The 21,222-nt window shown below is 52.2% G+C and overlaps 8 protein-coding genes across 8 annotated transcripts; 3 read left to right on the forward strand and 5 right to left on the reverse strand.

Annotated features, from left to right (window-relative positions):
• Positions 1-114: 114 nt before the first annotated feature.
• Positions 115-2,705, reverse strand: GT037_002567 (glycoside hydrolase family 63 protein; the record flags this gene model as incomplete). Its single annotated transcript, XM_038927614.1, has 3 exons — positions 115-372; positions 467-2,421; positions 2,471-2,705. The coding sequence occupies 3 exons, from the start codon at positions 2,703-2,705 to the stop codon at positions 115-117; spliced, it is 2,448 nt and encodes an 815-aa protein (XP_038788892.1).
• Positions 2,706-3,354: 649 nt separating this feature from the next.
• GT037_002568 (uncharacterized protein) lies at positions 3,355-4,047 on the reverse strand (the record flags this gene model as incomplete). The annotated part of the gene is made up of 1 exon (XM_038927615.1): positions 3,355-4,047. One exon carries the CDS (start codon positions 4,045-4,047, stop codon positions 3,355-3,357), a length of 693 nt encoding a protein of 230 aa, XP_038788893.1.
• Positions 4,048-4,519: 472 nt separating this feature from the next.
• On the reverse strand, positions 4,520-5,533 carry GT037_002569 (killer toxin sensitivity protein; the record flags this gene model as incomplete). The annotated part of the gene is made up of 1 exon (XM_038927616.1): positions 4,520-5,533. One exon carries the CDS (start codon positions 5,531-5,533, stop codon positions 4,520-4,522), a length of 1,014 nt encoding a protein of 337 aa, XP_038788894.1.
• Positions 5,534-6,432: 899 nt separating this feature from the next.
• GT037_002570 (uncharacterized protein) lies at positions 6,433-9,247 on the forward strand (the record flags this gene model as incomplete). The annotated part of the gene is made up of 4 exons (XM_038927617.1): positions 6,433-6,725; positions 6,792-7,688; positions 8,422-8,608; positions 8,717-9,247. 4 exons carry the CDS (start codon positions 6,433-6,435, stop codon positions 9,245-9,247), a joined length of 1,908 nt encoding a protein of 635 aa, XP_038788895.1.
• A 224-nt stretch (positions 9,248-9,471) lies between these two features.
• On the reverse strand, positions 9,472-10,170 carry GT037_002571 (uncharacterized protein; the record flags this gene model as incomplete). The annotated part of the gene is made up of 2 exons (XM_038927618.1): positions 9,472-9,932; positions 9,984-10,170. The coding sequence occupies 2 exons, from the start codon at positions 10,168-10,170 to the stop codon at positions 9,472-9,474; spliced, it is 648 nt and encodes a 215-aa protein (XP_038788896.1).
• A 1,610-nt stretch (positions 10,171-11,780) lies between these two features.
• On the forward strand, positions 11,781-12,683 carry GT037_002572 (uncharacterized protein; the record flags this gene model as incomplete). Its single annotated transcript, XM_038927619.1, has 1 exon — positions 11,781-12,683. The coding sequence occupies one exon, from the start codon at positions 11,781-11,783 to the stop codon at positions 12,681-12,683; it is 903 nt and encodes a 300-aa protein (XP_038788897.1).
• A 706-nt stretch (positions 12,684-13,389) lies between these two features.
• GT037_002573 (alcohol oxidase) lies at positions 13,390-15,429 on the reverse strand (the record flags this gene model as incomplete). The annotated part of the gene is made up of 1 exon (XM_038927620.1): positions 13,390-15,429. The coding sequence occupies one exon, from the start codon at positions 15,427-15,429 to the stop codon at positions 13,390-13,392; it is 2,040 nt and encodes a 679-aa protein (XP_038788898.1).
• Positions 15,430-19,112: 3,683 nt separating this feature from the next.
• GT037_002574 (mannan endo--alpha-mannosidase dcw1 precursor) lies at positions 19,113-20,638 on the forward strand (the record flags this gene model as incomplete). The annotated part of the gene is made up of 4 exons (XM_038927621.1): positions 19,113-19,203; positions 19,255-19,955; positions 20,014-20,208; positions 20,273-20,638. The coding sequence occupies 4 exons, from the start codon at positions 19,113-19,115 to the stop codon at positions 20,636-20,638; spliced, it is 1,353 nt and encodes a 450-aa protein (XP_038788899.1).
• Between the last annotated feature and the right edge of the window lie 584 nt (positions 20,639-21,222).

Genomic DNA, 21,222 nt, shown 5'->3' on the forward strand with positions numbered 1-21,222 from the left:
TCCCCACACGATCAACCCATGAAGCCGAGGTGGAGAGCCGGAGCTCCAATTACAGTCTGCTTTTGATCTTCGCGCTTGAAGACGACAGAAATAGCTGTTTTCACCGGACGCTGTCTACAGCTCATCCCTTGGCTTATCAGCCTCCTCTTGGCCTTGACTGAGATCCGGCATAGCCATAATCTTGACCACCAAACTCGTCCAGCCCGTAAAATGCTGCGTGCGCTGCCCTTTACCCGTCTCGGGGTTATATTGTTCCCACGCGAAGCCCGTCTCCTTCCAACTCTCATACACAGTATTGACCAAGTTATTGCGAAGTTCGGTGTAGATTTTAGTTGCGCGAGCACGATGGGGACCAGGTTGAGTCGCGACGTTCTAGAGATCAGTATAGTCAGTAAAGATGAGACAGCATGGGAAGACCTAGGAGGTAGTAAGGGAGCGACAGAAAGAAAGAGAGAGAGAAACTTACAAGTAACTGCTTAACAGCCAAATAATTAATCGGCATCCACACCGGCCCCCTCCAGTAATCCTCAGCCGTATGATAAAACTCATCGCTCTTGCTCAAACTCCTAATACCAAACGGACTCCACAACTCCTCCTCATACTCGATCAAATCGAGCACATGACCCATCTTCTCACTTTCCCTGTCCACGAGGCCAGTCAAAAAGGGAAACAGCGAGATATAGCCCTTGTGGCAAACAAGAGAATGTTCCTCGTAGTCATCAATAGTGGCGTCACAGTACGCCTTGTCCTTTTTACTCCAGTGCAAGTCATCAATATTGCGCACAATAGCTTCGTCGTAGCGCGCAAACTCGGCGGCGTCGTCTTGTTCGTCGAGGTAAATTGCAATGCGCTTGATTGCGCGCGTCATCATGCCCATCCAGCTGATGAGGTCAACGTGCAGCTCACCGGGGTGTGGCGGCTGCGCCCGAGGGTAATCGTCGAGACCAGAGGTGAGGATGTGCGAAGGTGTGCGTCCGCGCCAACGGTAGCCTTCCTTGGTGGAGAAGGCTTCGCGGTCGTAGCTCTTGATGTCGCCGGCCTGGGTCTTGCGGTACCAGAAGTAGTTGCGCTTGAGCAAGGGGTAGAGCGAGCGGAGGTACTCAAGGGCGGCTTCGCGGTTCGAGAGTTGCATCGAGTAGGATTTTTCTTGTTGTAGCTTCTCGCTGCTGGTGTCGGTCTTGATGGCGTCTAGTTTGTCGAGGAAGGACGTGATGACCATGAATAGTGTTGGTGGGTTAGCATAGTGAGGGTACTGGACTTGGAACTCCTCTGGTACTTTGCTGCGGGCTTCGGGGCCGAGAATCTGTTCGCGACCGATCCAGCCATCTTCGTCCATGAGGCTGAACCAACTCTTGATGATATCAAGAGTGAGATCGGCATCCCAGTCAATGACGGGGAGAAGATGGAAACCCTCATCCCACAGGAAACCGCGGGGAAAGAAGGGTCGCGATGGAATGGCGGTGAACAACTCTGACGGTCCTTCAAGCTGGGCTTGATTCTTGCTTCGCGCATCGGCAGCCTCCTCCCAAAAGCCTTCGCCATCTTCCTCGTACGCAGGGTCGTAGGATCGATCGACACGGGAGTCACCGAAGAAGTAGCCGATGCCACCGATGAGGTTCGAAAACAGCGACTTGCCAAACTCCTCGTAGCGTTCCTTTACGAAAGGTGGCTGAGGCTTGAAGATGTCGGTGAAGCGAGCCGAGAAGCCCGACGTGACGGAGTCGATCTGCTGCGTAAGATGCTCCGACGTAATCTTCTCCGGCACGGACCCAGACGAGAAGATGACGTCGAACTCAAAGGCACCTTCAAAGACCTTCTGCACCAGGTGCATGTTGCCCTTACCGGGAAGATGCTGTATTGTGTAGACCTGCTCTGGCGGTGGTGGGTTCTGCTCGCCGTACTTGGGCACCAGGACGTCGATCTGGCCCTTCATGTGTGCGAACATCATGGCCTTGACCTGCCATACGGCTTCCTCTGGTACCTGTCCGCTGTGCACAAGTGTCCGATCCAACGGCTTCTCGTCGTAGCTGGGGTGTTCATGAACAGGGTGCTTGCCCTTGCCATCCGTGACTGTGAGCTCAAACTCGCCTAGTTCTTTAGTCTGCCCCTTCAAAACCACATCGCCCTCCATGCCAGGCTCAGATGGGTCCGCATCTGCAACTTGCAAGTTTCCGAAACCCTCGAGCGTGTTGTACCAGACGATGGTTGTGCGCAGGTTGGGGCCAGCGTCTTCCCGTGGTGTGCCCTTGATCCTCGCACCCCAGCTACCGCCGTGCTCTCCGCCGGGAAACTTGATGAACTCGGTGGTGATGTCGATCTTGTTGGCGGGATCGTGGATGGTTTGTCGGCCGCCGCTGCGTACGTCGTATTCGTCCCAACCGTAGCCATCGAGCTCGTGCTGCTCGCAAGTGTGCCTGAAATCTGCCAAGTCAGCATTGGTGTTCATTGAGCTTCAGAGATGACAACCTACTGTGCTGCACGCTTTGGTAATCCTCAACCCGCGTCCACATCAACCCGCCCATCAGACTCTTTGGTATGCGTGGCCGGACGCCAAAGTAGAGGTTGGGGCGGTAGGGTCCCCAGAGCAAGCTCGCATTGGTTGCCTTTTCAACTTCTGCGACCTGCGCACCTGCAAAAGGCAATTGAAGGGCGAAAAGGCACGTCAGCCCTTTCCAAAGGGTGCCATGCCGAGATTCGCGCGTCATGGTGTTGTGTAGTGCCCAAGCTGGAGCTGTCTGGAGCTTTGCGGGGGCAGGTTCGGGACACATTTCGCGGAGGTCGGGGGTTATTGGCGCGCTGATTGGCCCGTGTGGGGGGCACCTTTCTGGGACATCGTTTCCACCGTCAAGCATACGCAACAAGACAGACTATATCCACCCAGCATGCGTGTGGAAAATTAATCGAGTGCATCACGGAGAGGCTATGGGACTGGTGTGTGGGATTGCGTGGTATCGTGGTCTTTCTCATGCTACCGCTCGAGTCCTTGCAAAGATTTCAAACTGATATAGCTACTGCATGCAGCTACGTCGCTCGCAGACGGAGCTCCTTCTGTTATGGTCAGACTAAAGAAGAAGTGTAGGAGGTTTGTAGGATGTGGAAAGGCGCCCTACCAGGAGCTGCTCCGCGGTGGATCTAGGTCGTGCTATGTCATCCCAACCCGCCTTATCCTGCATGTACCGATGTGACCGTCGTCCTGGTGAGGTATACGTCAGGAAACAGTGACGGACCTTTTCTGTCATCCCAGTATTACCCCCCTTGCGCGTATGCCCCCACGAATGTGCCTGTGGACCCTTCATCCCATGTGATGCGACGATAATCATAGTCATCCTGTGCCTTGAATTCCCTATCCCTTGCCTACATCCGACTGGGACTCAACGGCCTGTTGAATCCACCCTGTCTGTTCATATACTGCCTAGCCTGCAACTGCTTGTCCTTCCTCACGCCAAAATTCTTATCGTTGCCCGGAACCTTTGTATTCTTTGTGCTCTTGAACCCTCCGAATCCCATGACCTTGAGCATCTCCCACTCGTCGTCGTCCATGTCGTCAGGCTTCTGTCGTGTATCTGCCATCTCAACGTCCGGCTTGTCTTCGTCGGCTTCGGCCTCTTCCTTCTTGATAGCGTTGGGGGCAAAGGAGCGAGGGCCGGTAGGAGGGCGTGCGGCGTTGGGACCGTGGACGGGGGGTTTTCCGGGGTTACGAGGGCCTTTCGGGGGTGAGCGGTCGCGGTTGTCTCGGTGGGATGGGCGCTCTTCGTCTCGGCCTTCTCTGCCTCCAGCCCGCCTATCGTCGCGGCCCCGTCCGCGGTCGTGACCACGGCCTCGCCCTTGTCCTCCCCTGCTTCCGCTGTCGCGCTCGTCTTTGCGGAAAGGCGACCTTGAGCGGTAGCGCGCGTCGCGTCGACTGCCGCGCTCGTGGGGGCTGCGCGACCGGTTGCCTCGTCGCTCGGTGGGTGTGCCGCCTCGATCGCGAGCTTCGCGGGGCGCGCGGCGGGTGTCGCGCTCGAAAGGATCGCTGTAAGTCGCGCGGGGTCTCTCGTTGTCTGTCATGGTGTGCGGTGGCGCGTGTGGTGTGCGGGGAATGTTGGCGCAAAGGGAATGATATGGGTCGCGAATGTCGCTGAGTGAGTACGGACGCCAAGGCTGACCATTCAAACCCTAACCATGGGTACATACGCAACCTCCAAGCTCATGGCGAGACACACACACAATACAAAAGTTTAGGCATGATGTCGTGATTCCATTTTTCGCTCCATAGGCATCAGGGAAGGGACACGTGATAGGGCTTTGACTGTTTTCATCTATGTCTCAGCTCTACTGCGGAGGCAGCCATTCGCTCCAGCGGATATCCTACCAGAGATGAGGAGCTTCGAGAGCTTCATCAAGCTCCGTCGCATACGGTCAGTACTAATTTGATCTCTTTCGTTCTCCCATCGCCAAAACGTCCAGGGTATCTCGAAAATCCGCCTCAAATTCACGACCAACGCCAGTGAATGTTGAAGTCAATGCCTGCGAGCGGTACTCATATCTCATCTTCCTCTTCGTCAAAGTCGTCCTCACTGCCCATGTCATATAGAATCCTCCCGCCCTCACCAGCACCCTCACCCTTTTGCGCATCAAAGTAGGGCAGTACAACACCCTCCCTTGCCTGCTTTTGTTTCTCAGTCAGACCCAGGTTAAACGTACTCTCTACCTCCTGACCCGCCGCATCCACAGCATCAACAACGCCCTGATCGGCATACCCAGGTACCTGCTCAAGCAAAACGACGTACTCCGCCTTCAACGCTCCAGCAGGCAAACCAGGAACAGGCGCGTGGTAATCAGAGTGCCGAGGCGCACGCAGAAAGTACGTCTCACCCTCTGGACGACCAGACTTGCGTCGGAACTCTGCCTCGAGGACGATGCCGCGGTGGTCGTTGGCGTCAAGACACTGGACGATGCCTTCGGCGCCTTGGAGCAGACCCCACGTAGGCTCTGGCAAGCTGCGCTGTTTGGCGGCCTTGGCGGCGAGACAGTGCGCAAACGACTTGCATGTTATGATCGAGGTAGCCATGTACTTGACAAGTTCCAGTGGCTGCGGCGCATAGGGAGACTCTGGAGGGGCATCGAGCATATCGGTGTGGAACACGCCAACGAGTGTGGATGCGGACTTGTTGGCAACAAGGTCGAAAAGGCGGATCATCTCGATTCCTTTGTTGTTGATGAGCTCGTGCAGGTTGTCAACAACAACGAGCGATTCCTTGCAGTCGGACATGGCTTTGCTGAGGTCGCGTAGGATCTCTTCGCCGGTGAGACCGTAGCCTTGGACTGTGCGGATGGGGGCGATGGACGGTCGGGACTCGAACGTGACGAAGACGACATTGACGCTACGTGAGAGGGCTCGCCTGACTATCTCTGCGATGAAGAGATCGGAGCGCTGGTTGAGATCGTCGAGGATAAGTGTGAAGGGTGAGGCGTTGGTCCGTACATTCAGAACACGGGACATTAATTGTACAGCATGGCGCTGGTATTGCGCCAGCGAGAATGTCTTACTCATCGGGAATAGGAGAGGGACTTCAGTGACGCGCTTGCGACGGCCGGTGAAGCTGCGGTTGTCGCACTCGATTCAGCTCTGACGGTTGGCTGAATGGACCTTGACCTGACGCTGGTGACGAGCTTGACGGTCTTCAAACCCACGGAAGAAGGTTACCTCGTCGTTTGGAGTCCCCTGTCAATCAAGGTCTAACCCACACTCGGCAACGGAGATGACGGTAACTGAAAGGCTGGTATGTTGAGGGTAGAGGCGTACTGGACTGTCTGGCTCGAAGTTAGCCGCCTGGGCGGGACTCTAGCCAAGAAGACTCATGATGTAGGTTTTGGGTGCTTCTGCAAGGCAACAAAACGGAGTGGGATACGTGTAGATGGAGTGATTATTCCAGAACAGAATGAGACTGTGTAATTGGCCCGTAGAATAGAGAGCAAGTTGAAGATGAAGGTTTGCAAATGAAGAAATAGGGTTTTCATCAACAGAGCTGAATATAATCGAGAAGACGAGACATATATTGGAAGGAGAGAGGATGGGAGATCGCAGGCGCATGATCTTGAGTTGACATACCCGGAGTGAAGGTGAAAGAGAACTTTGGTAGGTTCCAAGGAGGCGAACTGAATTTTGACACCACAAGATTGAGCGAAACGACCAAAGACAGCCAAGAGATTCCAGAAGTGAGTCTTCAACGTAGTCTTAGAGCTGGTTCGTGGTAATCAACACTACCCCAAGTCTTGGCAAATCTCGAGATGGTGGTTGTGACTGCAATGTCATTTTCGTGCGCGCTAAGGTGGGGTGAGGGCTAGCGTCATTGCGGAGGCCCCCACTTGAGATGCACCGCGCATCCCCATCGCGTAGCATGTTCACACACCCGTCGCCATGAGGTATACACAGACAAGTCTACCCGCGACATGACGAGTAACGCGCAATCGGCATCGTCGACGAAACCGCCGCGACCAAGGTCTCCGCACTTTCCGCCCCACAATGCTCCTCGCGTCTGGTTCATCACAAGAGGCGCATCGCCCATTGCAATCGCGTTAGCACGGCAGGTGCTCGAGCATGGCGATTATGTTGTCGCGGGCGTTATGCCGATTGAGTTTGAGAAGAGAGAGGGCCAAAGTGAAGACTTTCGTACATTTCTCGAGGATGTGAAGGCGACGGACCGGTGGCGAGAGCATTTGAGAGTAGTTGGACTGGATAGCAGGTGAGCATGCAATGATTCCAACTAAAATCAGACGCCGTTGCGCTGCTAACAGTTTCTGTCGTGCAGGGTGGTTGGTCAATGTCAAGCAGCCGTCGCCGAGGCGGTAGAGGCGTTTGGGCGCATCGACGTGTTGTTGTGCGCAGCAAGTGAAGCCGTGATCGGTTCGGTTGAAGAGCTCGCGCAGACTATTCGGACAAGGAGTCTAGTGGATGAGATCTTCGAGATCAACTTCTTCGCCAACGTGAACATCATCAAAGCCGTGCTTCCCATCATGCGCGAACGGAAGAATGGACATATCATTGTCATAACTGGAATCACCGGCCATCTTGGAACCCCTGGCTTGGGCATGTACTGCTCATCGCAATGGGCAGTTGAAGGATACTGCGACAGCCTCGCCTACGAGATTGCTCCTTTCAACGTCAAGATGTCTCTAGTCCAAGCCAACATGGAAGTCAACGTTCTCACTAATCGCATAACCTCTGTACCGCCCATGTCCGAGTACCTGCAAGGCGAGAACCCTGCGCCTTTAGCTCGCGAGATCTTCTCCGGTCTGCTCGACAAGCTTGAGCGCATCGATAACCCCGCTGCTCATCCCTCATTTGACGAGAACGCCACCAAGTCCCCTGGGGAGGAAAGCATCGCATCGGATATGAATCCGGACGCCGAACCGACAATGGGCGATCTGTTAAGTTCGGATACCGTCACGAGTTTGTATGCCCCGTTGCCGATGCGAGTCAAGAGTGATTTGATTGCGGAGACCGTGCATGCGCTGACGGCAATCGGTGGCCATGATAATCCACCTGCACGGCACATAGTGGGCTCCGAAGGTGTTACGGCTGTGAAGGAGAAGCTGAAGACGACGAGCGAAGAGTTGGAAGACTTCATCGAGGTTAGTGGTGCCGTGGACATTGTGCAAAGAGAGGGTGACGCATCGATTGATATGACCATGGATCATGGGCTGATGTGATGTACGTAATGTATTGCGAAAGGAATAACAATGTACACCAGAATGCACCGCGTCGTGCGAATCTCCTCTACGAGATTTACCTGTATTGGTACTTATTGAGCTTCTTGAGCTTCCCGACTGTATGACTTATTTCAAATACAAGAGCTAGAAGCTGGCATCAACTTATGCTTCGCTACTCTGCTACGGCGAAAGTACGCAGATACCTTCAGAGCATATTGTGAGTAAGAACACTAGTGAAAATGAAACTTCATCAATTTGTTCTAACACTCCACGTTGGAATTGCTCCGGGCAGCAGCCTTGGCTTTCGAGTTTGCGTTGTCTTGTGGAGAGAGCCCTTCCAAGTTGTAAGCTTCTAGAGGAAGCTGAACTGGCTCTCGAAACGCTGTTTGAGGGCATTATGGTCTACGCCTCTATTATCACGCGTACCGTCGATCACGAGGCCTTTGAAGCTCTGTAGAATTGATAGCTGAGTTGCGTTTAGACCGTCCCTAGACAGATCGGCCCCTTGGATGAACGAAGCGGCAAATCTAACCTAAAGTTCGGTAGCGGCTCGGTAGGGCGTTGTGGGTCTAGCTGTCTCACCTGATCATGGCCATCTTACGCCCCAACAAGCGCTGCACAACGGCCTTAGTGGAGCGAGTTTAGAAGCTAAGCTGTTGCAACATTTGAGCCGTCAGAACATAAGGCAACAACGCTGTTAAGAAATCTGACGTGCATTGTTACGTTCAGCGGCTTCCACGATGGACAATGTACCTCCGCCTCCGCATCCACTTCCACCCCCATCCCGTCGAGAAAACAATATTTCGACACTAACTACAGTAATACCGCCTTCATCTCCACCGCCACCACCACCTCCACCTCCACCTCCACCTCCACCTCGACAGCTGTTCAAAACATCGAGATCGACGAGCATGTTGTAATGTATGAGTGATGGATTGAATCTATGGAGGATGCTGCCTATATAGTATGTACACTAAGGTGGTGGCAGGCACCAATAACAACATGAGATGGCTCTTTCCATCAGAGCACAGTACCCCCACCTCCTCCAATGCCTTCTGGAGCCTTTGAGCCCATAGACAAAGCACACTACTGGCAATTCCTCGAAGACACGAAAGCAAACATGCCTGGTGAACCCTTCCAACCCTTCCATATGTTCTTCTACGGTTCGCTCATGGATTCTGAGGTCCTCCAAGCAATCCTCGATCTCCCAGAACTCCCGACTACAAGGCCTGCCACCATTTCTGGTTTCAGTATCAAGATGTGGGGCATATATCCAACATTAATACCCTGCCACTCCGGAAGTGTCACTGGAACTGTGTGGGAGGTGACCTCGGAATCCCAATTCGACCGTTTGGCGGCTTACGAGACTGCCGCTTACAGATGGGACGAGTGTAATGCAGTCTTAGAAGATGGAGAGGTCATCAAGAACTGTCGGACGTTCTGCTGGGCAGGTGAACCTAACAGTAAGGAACTTGAAGACGGTAGTTTCGATCTGGAACGCTACCAGAAATACTTCAAGTCTTCTGTTACTAGGCGGCGGTCGCTAGTACCGTAAGCGACGGTTTGAAGCGGTCGAAGCAGGACTCTCCGACGATTGGTCCGTGAATAGCGCATGGGATTGTTTTTGCACGCGACGCAAAGTTGAGGAATGTAGCAAACATAAAAGTGTCAGACGTACATTAATACTTCCTACTGGAGCTATCTACACGATATGACTATGCGTCATCCGCGCTTGAAGATAGAGCTTTCTTCAAGCCTTTCCATCCGTCTCCTTTCTATCTAGAAGTCAGGTGTAAAGACGTACTTGTCAAACTCCGCACCCGGAGTGACATCATTCCACGCGCACTCCATCAGCGCCTCTTTATCTGCCACTGGAATATCATCAACATTGTAGTACTTGCCGCCAATGTGTACAGCATCCGGATCGGTAGAACCAGTGCATGTCCAGATGGGGTCGTCGTTGGCTTGACGCTTGACCTTGTCGTCAACATCATCCGCATCATCATCATCCATATCAAAGTCGTTCGAGTCATTGCCATCTGCACCGGGCTCAGTCCAAGAGAATCCATGGATAGAACCGGAGATGCAGGTCTCGCGCTCCTTGACAGCAACGTTCTTTGAGATGGTGCCGCATTGGAGGGGACCATCTGCGTTGGAGGCTGGGCCTTCGTCCCAGGCTAGGAAGTGCTTCTTGCCCGTCTCTTGAACCTCAAGCTTGCCGGATGCAACGGTCGTCAGACCTGGAAGGGATTAGATGTTGTCATATGCGTGTTGCACTTCGATGTTCTTACCCTTTGCAATCGCATCGGCCGTGGAGCTAGCATTGCCGGTGATAGACACGGCGCAGACGTTATGGTCGATGTCTTTGAAGAAGAAGGCAGGACCAGTGCAGCCAGGCTTGGTGTATGTGTAGATGTTGTCGGCCGCGGCGAGGGTAGTGAGCGCACCGAGGGCGAGAATGCTAGTGAGGGAAGGCATTGTGATTGTGGTATGATATGAGTTTATGATTTTAGTCTTGATCGTAGAGCCGTGCAATCTGTTGGGGAACTTGTCAGATGCTATACACTTGATGCGCGCGGTGCAGCGGCTTTTATGCCATGACAGCCAGGCAAAGTGTCTTCGATGATGCGGTGAAGTCAGTCGTGCCAGTCAATACCGTGCTGGCCGAAGTAAGCACCGGATTACGTCCTGTACTTGCTTTGACGCCGAACACGGTCTTGGTGATGCTGCGCAAGTACCTCAAAATGGCACCAGCGCATGATCTTCATGGTCTTTTGCACGCTGCACTTCTTCGCCGCCGAGCGGGATCGCGATGAAGGTCAGAGTTGGCAGCGTGTAAGGAAGAACAATGGTCATGGGGACACCTCATCGACTGACGATCAATCGTTTGGCATTCGTGTATGCTTCGCTGGGTCGATCTTGTTGAGGCGGAGATCCTGGCATTGGATGCGACGGAAGAGCTTCGATCAGGAGATGTTCGGTCCGCACACCAGGAACCTGTAAGCCGGAAGCGTAGTTTCGGTGGAAAAGTGACGTTGCGACTGCACGTACACTCATGATACACGTTGTGCCTTGCATGAAGTAGCTCCGACTCTGCGCGCGTTTTCGCTGCCGAGCACGATCCGATAAAATAGGAGCTTGGTACAATGCTCCGCCGCACATGCTCACGTACTTTTTTCTTCGCGATTCAAACAGCAAGGTCATACTTGATGAGGCGGAGTTCCAACGTTGATCGACATCGCCTTCCCGTCTGGGGAATGCTGTACCTGAGTGCATGCGCTCGCGATGCATGTTAACGGAACGGCTCGGCAATCGTACGTAGCAACATCTTACGACCTGTACGGTACACTTCGACATTCACACGCCGAGCAATAAATGGGTGCATGTCGTGCGTTGAGCTTGTCGATGCTACTGCGAGCCTGTGTGAGGCCAGAGATGATATACGCTGTAGCAGTGTCGATGAGATGACAATTCGAGCATGGGTTTGATGGGGAAAGGGCATGTCACCCGATCGGCTTACGACATGTTCCAGGCTTTGAATATTGTCTTCTACATGCTACACGGAACTCTGATCTTGCTGGTGCGAGTGTCAGCTCTCACTACCTCAGGATCTACACAGTACTTGGCTGCGTGCGTGCGTCGTCCTCGATGATCGAGATCAGGGTCTTGGTCATGCCTATTTTTAGAAGCCGAGTATCGGCATCAACTCACAACGCATAAATAATATGCAATGCTGTCTAGATCAACAATCGACCCTGAAATTAGCTAGCGGTCTGGGGGCTTTGGCACTCGCTGTGCAGAAAGAGAAAGAAACAATGTGGGGTACAGCGGCATTAGTTGTAGAACTAGAGGCCATGCGAAGAAGTCTTAAGAACACGATAGGTAAGTTGGAAGTAGAAGTAAGAATGCTGCCAGATCAATATGGGGGCCTGAACGGCTGCCTAATAAGCGAAGGCAATCTACCCGGTCATGAGGACGTGTAAAAACTCAGCATGCTCTCATCAACTGCTCTCGTAGACCATTACCCACAGTAACTTGCTTCTTCTTTCCTTCCTTGTATCCTTTGTACCGTACAGTCGTAGTTCAGAATGACAGCACGCGGTCGTGGTGGCCGGACAACGCCCGACATCCCAGGCGATCCCTCGCTCAGCTCCCGACCTGTACCTCTTCGTAGAGCCTTTGCCATTCAAGCCTTCGGCCCCGGATCAGCAGCCGATCTCCAAACTGAACGATACACGTGGGATAAAGCGGCCGCAGAGCGAAAGGCGAATATCGCTATAGGCCACGACCCCAGTAGCGCTATGTACACAGCTGGCGATGAGGACATGATAAAGCTATTGGCGGAGATAGATAAATGGTCTACTGTCGACTGGGATGAAGACATTCGCGCACCAAGGCCTTACGACGGGACGTGGGGTTACTACGTGTTTCTGACGAGCTATGACGATGCGACACTTGAGAAACTGGAGCAGGCGATGGGCAACTGGGTGCGAGTAGTCGAACGTCATCTTGAAGCTAGTGAGGGATCTGAAGACAGAAAAGAAGAGCTGCGCAAACGTTTCAAGCTGGAACTAGTCAAAGACGAGGAAGAACTGGCGGGTGCCAGCGACCATCGCGTGCGCGAGAACTTTCGCGCGTTAATGGGTGGCCTCGACTTACTATTACCCGGTCACTCGTCGCGGCCTCAATGCCGCTACAGTGTATGTCTTGTGATCGACGCGGTTGCGGTCAATATGTTGGCCGAGTTGCAATTCCAAACGGATGCACGCAAGCAAGACCGAACTCTGGAGGACCTGACCGTCAAGGCTATCGATGCGAACTGGGCCAGTGAGCATGGGAGATCGTCATATTGGGAATCTGGAGATATGTATCTCGGAGTTGGTCAATTGTCAATCAACTGCCTGCAAGAAATGTATCTGGTTATCACCCGTGACGCTTGTAGCGCTGCAATGTACGACCTTCATCCACTTAATGGATACCCTGGCCAGTAGAGACACCAGCACGAATGGGAAACTCAGAGAAGCGGTGCAGCTATGGCGACAGAGTTATTCCAATTATGAACACTTATAAACACATGCTCCTATCACCATCTTACTCAGAGCTCATTACTCAAAGTCGTTAGGACCAAGTGGGACGGACACCCGAGGCGTTCGGAAGAACCATTACGAGTAATACTCCAAGCTTTCCTAGCGAGCCTGCATCTAGGAGATCAAAATCCCGTTACGAATACTGTGACCCGAGATGGCAACGCCATTGAATCTCTCGGGAGTTGAGGATATCACCGGTGCTAGTGGACCAGAACGTCTGTTCAAGAATCGTGGTGTGCAAGAACATGTCAAAATCGTACTACGCTGTAGTCTGGTACATCATCCAAGCTCGACCAGAAATATGCGCTTCTTCTTTTCTTCTTTTCTCCGCTCTCGGTATCCTGTCATGGATCGGAAGCATAAGCGTCTGACACCGTGTTCTGGAGATCAGTCCCTTGCCGCCACTGGGTGTGCACCGGATCAGAACTCATCTCACGGCCATCATGAACTCGTCTCTTCAACACCACTTTGGTGTTCATACAGTCACCAGGTGCAATGATTTGCTCCATTTTGTGAGCGCTAATAGGATTGATAATCTCTCGTAAGTATTACTCGGTATTGTTCTGGTAGCGTGGGTCGATGCAAAACTTGTACGTCGAACACGGTGCCTTCAAGACGTAGTGCTGTCCCGAATAATGATCTGGGAGAGCTTCTCTGCTAGTGCATAAATGGTGCTTTGGGGATGGCCAGGCGGCAGAAACGGAAAGATACTGGCGTCCACAACACGAAGTCCATCTACCCCAAAGACCTTGGCTTCAGAGTCGACGACGTCCATCTCATCGACTCGCTCACGAACACCATCTTTAAGTACACTCTTGCCCATTCGGCAGGTTGCAGCGGCGTGCCATACTGTGACTGCGCTGTCTCGGATGACCGCAAGAATCTGTTCGTCGCTGTCATAGTCGAGCCCTGGGTACGCTTCAACACCAATTTCCTCAAGTTGTGATGCGACGTCTTTTGTCTTGAAGATTTCGCGCATCCTACGGTACCAGGCGATAGCGAGCTCCTGATCGGCTGGATCAGACAACCAGTTCGGGTTGATGGCTGGCGCAGCGAGTGGATCTGCTGATTTGAGTGTGATGTTGCCTCGCGACAGCGGTGCCACCATGGCTCCAAGGATACTGACATATTTCTTGCCGTTCAGGGGCTGTTGCGCCAAGGGATAACGAAAGTTCCCTGCGTACGCGTCGGCAGCGATGTACTCTACCTCGGGCCAGTCGTCGGGGAAGGTTTCCAGTGCATCGAGTGTGCTTTGACTAAGTGTGTCGCGATATCTTTCCACCTTCGATAGTTTTTCCCAGCCCAATATGTCGGCAGCATAAGTTAGTACACCCTTGGCGCTCGTTGTGTACTCAACAAGCGCATTGGCCAACTGTAGTGGATTGAGAAGCATGGAAGCTACAGTCTGAAACTTGACAGAGTATGAAGGACCAAACAGAACGTGATCCCACATGTTCTGACCAACACCTGGGGCTGAAACAATCTGGTCGATACCATGCTCCAGAAGCTCGTCAGTCGGGCCAATGCCCGAAAGCATGAGGAGTTGAGGAGACTGCAACGTTCCAGCACTCACTATCACCTCGCGACGAGCCCTGATGGTGTACTGTGCCAGCCCAACAAGGGCTGACACCTCGACTCCACTTGCCTTAGGCCTGGCGGAAGATTTGTCGAACAGTACTTTCCGTGCTTGTGTATGAGTAAACACTTTGAGATTGCTTGAGGCCACGGAGTTGGCCTGTACGGCGTGTATGTAAGCAACCGACGAGCTTCGAGTCTGATCGCTGGACCGAATGGTACTCTGCGAATAGTGGTATCCAAGCAACTTCCCGTTGTTGAAGTCTATGTTCTCCTGAATACCGAGAACCTCGAAGGCCTTCTTGAGGTATGATGCCCAGATCGAAATCCAGTATCCGTAGCCCACCTGCACAGGTCCACCGCTATTCGAAAAGCTGGATGCATCGTAAGCGGTCGTGACATTGTCAAGCGACCGTTCTCCAGGGGCTGTGAAGGTCACTGCTTGGTTGAAGAATGGCGTAAGGTTTCCTAGAGTATAGCTCTGGTCACCAACAGTATCTGCCCACTTCTGATAGCTTGCCGTGGTCCCGCGGTGGTAAACCATGAAGTTCAGGGCACTGCTTCCTCCCAAGCATTTACCACGGGCATAGTGAACTTTGCGATTGTTCAGATGCGGCTGTGGCTCCGTGACGAAAGCCCAGTCTGTCGTTGGTACAGTGTCGACAATGCTTGATCCAATTCCAAAGAAGGATCCTGCTGGTGTGGTGCCAAAGACCGGCTTCTCGATCTCGTAAAAGCCGCCAGCCTCAATTATAGCAACGCTGAACCCTGCCTCAGCTAGTCGCACGCCAACGCCTGCACCTGCAGTTCCACCTCCAACGACGACATAGTCGAAGGTTTGCTCGCCGCCCAGTATCCCGCCGATAGCACCGAGTGTACTATCAATCAATCCATCCCCCTGAAGAGTTGATCCAATGGTTTCGAGAATGGGGTCGAGGATCGGGTCGGCGATGCCTCTAGCCTCTGCAGGATTGGCGGTCGAATTGGCTAAAGAAGTTGGCGATTGTGCGACGGTTGATGCGACAAGCGAGAACAAGGCTGCACGCCATGTAAGAAGCCGGGAAAGCGGTAACATGGTGATGGATTGGAACAGCCCTCCGCGGACACAACGATCCATGGGGAAGACCAGTTTTTAACATTTTCATTGACAGTTGACGTGCGCCGTCTGCGTTCCCCAGTCGTCAGGCCGTGCACGAAAGTCAATATCCACCGCCAATCAGGCAAATCAGGTTGCTTTGCGGTCACTCTCGGCGCTGTGGGCAGCGAGTCACGCTGGTTCCCTCTGGACCCCTGTGTGAATCAGGGTCTGTTCCTAGCGCGTGCTTTATCTTATCTAGCGCCATACGAATGGAAGCCGGTGCTATGTTTATCGTTCGGAGAAATGCATGACTGTGAGAGAGATCTGTTCGTGGCAACACTGGACAGACCTGCATCAAGTAGGTGTCTAATGGCTCTTCATGAAGCAGTTTGTCATTATCACACGCGCTGCCGCCCTCATCGTTGGTCCACTCGATCGTTCAACGCCACGACATCTGTCGATTCAGTCAACACTGAGCATCGAATGGCATTGGCTACTAAAATTGCTCGCGAACGTAGATGACAAGATCGACCCCCAGGATCTAGCACGTGTGCATCCTTGATCATCGATTTCCGTCGATCTTTCTACGAAGTTGCCTCAGTCGGAACTACTAACACGCTACTAGCCTGAGATCTACATCATCGCGTAAACCTACCGGCGCTCGAGCCACCCAGTCATTGACGTCGAGTCGACTAGCTGTCGCTTGCCAGCTTCTCTTTTCGTCCTTGTGCTCGCCGACTATCTGATACAGACTATCCTTGGTCTGCTCGGTTCACTTACGGCTTGGACCTGTCTTGTCATCTCGCCATCGACCAAAAACAGCAGAGCGTCGACAGGTTCACACGGTGCTAATCCAATAAGTCGCCGGAGCTTTTCTGCCTATCGCCACAAGTCTAAAGTTACACTGCAACATGACTTCGGGTCTACGGACGAGAGCATCCCGGCTGTGTAGCGAATGTATTAAGGAGGTTGAAGTCTACCTTTGATTTGCTAGACAACGGGCAAGACCATGTTGTGGTGTTTGCTACTTCGGTTAAATCCTATCACCCCCATCACATCCATGTGCTGGAGCATTGCTGACTCAAAGATCCAAGCAAGAATCCCTCTCGTTTAAGTGCGTGCAGGCCCATATCGCCCGCATACGTAGATATATAATATGTACACGGAGAGGAATGCTGTAGTAATGATACCAACTGTTCGGAACGCAAAAACCGTACGTACTGCACGTCTAGGCTAACCTAGTACTCACTGTCTTGCCGCTGCAAGCGCGCATCATTGCAAGGCAATTTTTGACACTGTCACGCTGATATTGTATGAAAGAGTAACTGTCGCAGCTTACCTCAGAGAAGCGCAAAGTCTACGAAGACGAGTGGACGCTGTGTGGTTATCGAACCCTACAGTCGGAAGTAAACTAAAAGTCGCCCGAGACAGTTGAAGAATGCGTGGAAGTCCTTCATCAAGCGCTTGTTAACATTGTAGACCTCCTTGACACCCAATGATTAGGCATAAAGGCAAAGGTCTTCGAGTACTATCAAGGTTTCAAAGCACATACTACGAAGCTAGGAAAGCGCATTTATCGGGCCAAAGCCAAGCGCGCACCTTGTCGGGCTGATATACGCGCGAGGAAGGATGGAGCAAGCTAGAGCATTGGCAAACAATAGGCAGCGATTCTGAACGTTAAGCAGGGATCGGCATCGATTTCGTAACATTCTGACCTGGCGTAGAGGGGACGACGAGCAAGAAGCCGAAGAGAGCGCCATTCAAGAGCAAAGCAGACCAGGTGAGGATGGAATAAAAGGGCTAGTCAAGGAAGATGAACACGACAGCGCAATTGCAGCGGATGATAGGCAAGACGGCCGAGTTTCGTGGCGTGCAGAAGGAGGCTGTCTCAAGTCTATCACGTCACACCCAGAAACCTTGACTATCGTCATCATATGAGCTTACGGTGTCTTGCCAGAATACCAGCTTAACTCATCGCCTGTTACCCTCGCCCTAGGGACGTAGGGTACTTTTTCGATGTAGAATGCTATCTCAAGATTCACATGCCGATGCAGCAGAGGTACCATGCACCTCAGAGAATACCATCCTACCACTTCATCAAATGCACCAAGAACGCGCCTTATGTTGTTCAAACTATCAAGTGTTCGGATGACATCAAGAGGATAGAAGAGACGATTGGAAAGACTCCCGAAGAACCACTTAAGGATCTCTACGATAATATTCCTAGATGCACAGACAACAAGAACCTGTTCTCCATCAATAGCGAGCTTCAAGGCTGTTACATGGATGATGCATTGACAAAGGAAGTGTAGGTTGCGAACAGCAGGGGATTCGAGCCAAGAACAGTTCTGTAGGCGGCAGGATAAATAGCTACTCCAACAGAATACTCATGACCCTGACAATTCATCTACGGTACGCGTTGAGTGTTCGTAACAATCTTAAGGTTGTCGAATTCGTAGGATGGAAAAGCGTAGTATAGAGTCATTTACGACAACCCGAGTTTTTAAAGCCAAGGCAATGCCAATGATTATGTGAGATTAATACGACCCTGCCCAGAGATTATGGGTACTAGAAGAATAGTTATGACGCCACATCTCTCATCGTATTTCGTTAAAAGCAAATTGAATCCTTCAGGATCACGGCTAACCCTACGCGACGTTCCTCGGTAGGAACCTTTCCTTTTTGTATCACACAACAAAACGGCTCACAACTTCGAAGGGGAGGGTCATACCTTAGCTGGCCAGTGAAATGACCAATATAGATAACATCTCATCAAGACTAGAACACCGCGCAACAACGAGGAAACGGAGGCGCAATTCGTCTGAATGTTAGGCAGGACGCAAACTCATCGATATTATCTGATATCTCAGCGCGGCGAGCGAAAGCGACAGCTTACACGGAGTCCGCAACAGATGACCCATAAGAAGGTCGTGATACGCGTAGAGATGGGTCACGAAGAACTGGTTACTAGGTGGAAGACTGACAAACAACGCTGCGCAGGTAGCAAATTCAACACGGTCAAGACGATGGAATGAATTGCTGGAGGCGAGGATTGTAGTTATGAGAGCGTCGAGGGACTGCGAGGTATAGTGCGCATAGATACCAGGGTGGCCATGAGGACACGCTGCAACTGTTGCGGCGATGCCGGGCAAAAGTTCCCCACCTTTAAGGAAGAGACTGAGGGCGCAGATAGTCGTGAGACTTTTGGAAAGTGGTCCCTGATTACAGGTGTTCAAGTGCGCGGTTCAGTCTTGCGCGCGTTATTGAGTGCGCGCCCTGCTGGTGTTGCGAGGCCCTTCGGTTGGCCGCCTGCACCGCTCGGTAGGCTGCACTGCCCAGTTGGATGCCTTACTCGGGCGGCTGCATGTAGAGGTTTCGTATTCGCTTTGGTCGGAAGTCTTGCTCGGTTGAATGGTAATGTTATATAGACTTCCCCGTGTTCCCGTTTTTCGTGCCATGCACTGTTCTGCCCCTGGTTCTCCCTTCTTCCTGTTCTCAACCTTGAGAAGTGGCACACCCGACCAGACCAGAGGCTCCATCGCAGAATTCCGATCACCTTTCTAAGGTGTGTGGTGCTAGGAGGTCGCGCGTCAATTCATCGGCTCCAGCCTAGCGCTTGACCTCAGTCGCATCCTGCGAACGGTCGCAAACCACGCCACTCCAGCTTCTGGGTGAACATCATGAAGATTCGGTACGCCCTAGGGGTAATCTATGCCTCGACTTTATCGCTCTCAGGCGTATGCGCCATTGAGCTGGACGTCGATTCACCAGGTAGGTATTTTGACTAACGATGGCTCCATCGGATAGCGCTGATATTCATAGACTCGATCAAGAACGCTGCGAAAGCACTGTCGACGAACCTACGGAAGTATTACACTGGCGACAGGCTAGGCGACGTCCCTGGTAACCTTCCAGATCCGTATTATTGGTGGGAATGCGGTGCTATGTTCAACGCGCTCATCGATTACTGGTATTATACCGGAGACGACCAATACAATGCTATTACAGAGCAAGCGCTGCAGCATCAGATTGGGGACTATAATGCTTTTATGCCGCCAAATCAGACTAGAACCCTTGGAAACGATGATCAAGCATTCTGGGGCATGGCCGCCATGTCAGCCGCTGAGAACAAATTACCTGACGTCAAAGACGGACCTTCATGGCTCTCTCTCGCTCAGGCCGTGTTCCAGACTCAGCATAATCGATGGGATACAGGGAAATGCGCTGGCGGGCTCAAATGGCAGATCTTTTTCACGAATCCTGGATACACTTATAAAAACACGATCTCTAATGGATGCTTCTTCAATATCGCTGCGCGTCTATATAAGTATCTTGGGAACGATACGTACTCTGATTGGGCTGAAAAGACTTGGGAGTGGGAGCAGTCCATCGGACTCATAAGCTCAGATTTCCATTTCTTCGATGGCACCGGCGACTCTGAGAACTGCACTACTATCAAGAAAATTCAATGGACCTACAATGCCGGTGTGCACATCTCTGGTGCTGCTGCGATGTGGAATGTTGTACGTATACGACAGGCTTCGCTTACTGAAAAGGCGCACGTTTGCTAACATGGATCAGACTCAGAATAAGCTATGGAAGGATAGGGTTCAAGGCATCCTCGATGGACTTGACGTATTCTTCAAGGATGGTGTCATGACAGAAGTCGCATGTGAGAACAATGGCATGTGCAACGTCGACCAGCGCTCTTTTAAAGCATATCTCGCCCGCTGGTTAGGATACACGGCCATCGTCGCGCCATGGACGCGTGAGCAGGTCAGTCGCGACTATACTCAATGCACGTAAAACATACACTGACGTCGCATCTCCGCATCCATAGATAGATCCCTTGCTTAAGGCCTCAGCAAAGGCGGCTGCAGCACAGTGTAATGCTGGTGCAGACCAGGTGTCGTGCGGTCTCCGATGGACAAGAAATGGCATCAATGACGGCAGCTTTGGTGTCGGTGAACAGATGGCTGCGTTGGAAATAGTACAGGCACTGCTGTATCCCACTGTCGATGGTCCGGCTACTATTCAAAGAGGTGGTATCTCGCAGAGCAATCCAAATGCTGGAATCGAGGCGCCTAACGACGATGGTTCTACTCGTTTCGATTCTATCAGTACTACAGACCGGGTTGGCGCAAGTGTCTTGACTGTTCTTGTAGTGGGTGGTTCGCTCGTCGGTGCTTGGTGGATGATTTCGTAGTTAGTATGTATGCTCAGTGACCGCTCGCGCTATTACGATGTACGTATAGCGAACGCAGTATAAATCGAACCGCGAGGGGGGCTAGTTCTAGCAACGCTATTGGCTTGCTAAAAGAATAGTTGATCTGCTCTACGCTGTGAAGTGCACCATAGCCAGCCTGCGATGCTGTATAGGCATGTAAGTGCCTTCGCCGTCAACACCATGGTCTCTCGCATCGTGAATGCACAACTACGGGAGAACCATAGCCAACATGACTGGTAGTCAACTCGCAAGTATGTAGCCTTCTCGAGTAATGCGTGGATCAGATTGTGGAACAAAGTAGCGTGTAGATTCCCTATGGGCGGCATAAGAGTTGGTGCCTGCGAGAGATAGTGCACGAGTTCATGCAGCATTTAGAACTTTAGAAAAAACGAAAGAACTACGCAAGGGTCATATAATACAGTTTCGACACCTTGACGATCAAAAAGCAATATGCGTCGTTCTCTTCTAATGTCATCGCTATATTCCAGTACCAAGTGAAGTGAGCATTGGCAGCTCACCAGAATATTCCCCCTAACCAAAAGCCGTCCCAGGAGTAGACAGGG

The sequence above is a fragment of the Alternaria burnsii genome, assembly GCF_013036055.1.
Source record: "Alternaria burnsii strain CBS107.38 chromosome Unknown 746, whole genome shotgun sequence".
Classification (NCBI taxonomy): Eukaryota; Fungi; Ascomycota; class Dothideomycetes; order Pleosporales; family Pleosporaceae; genus Alternaria; species Alternaria burnsii.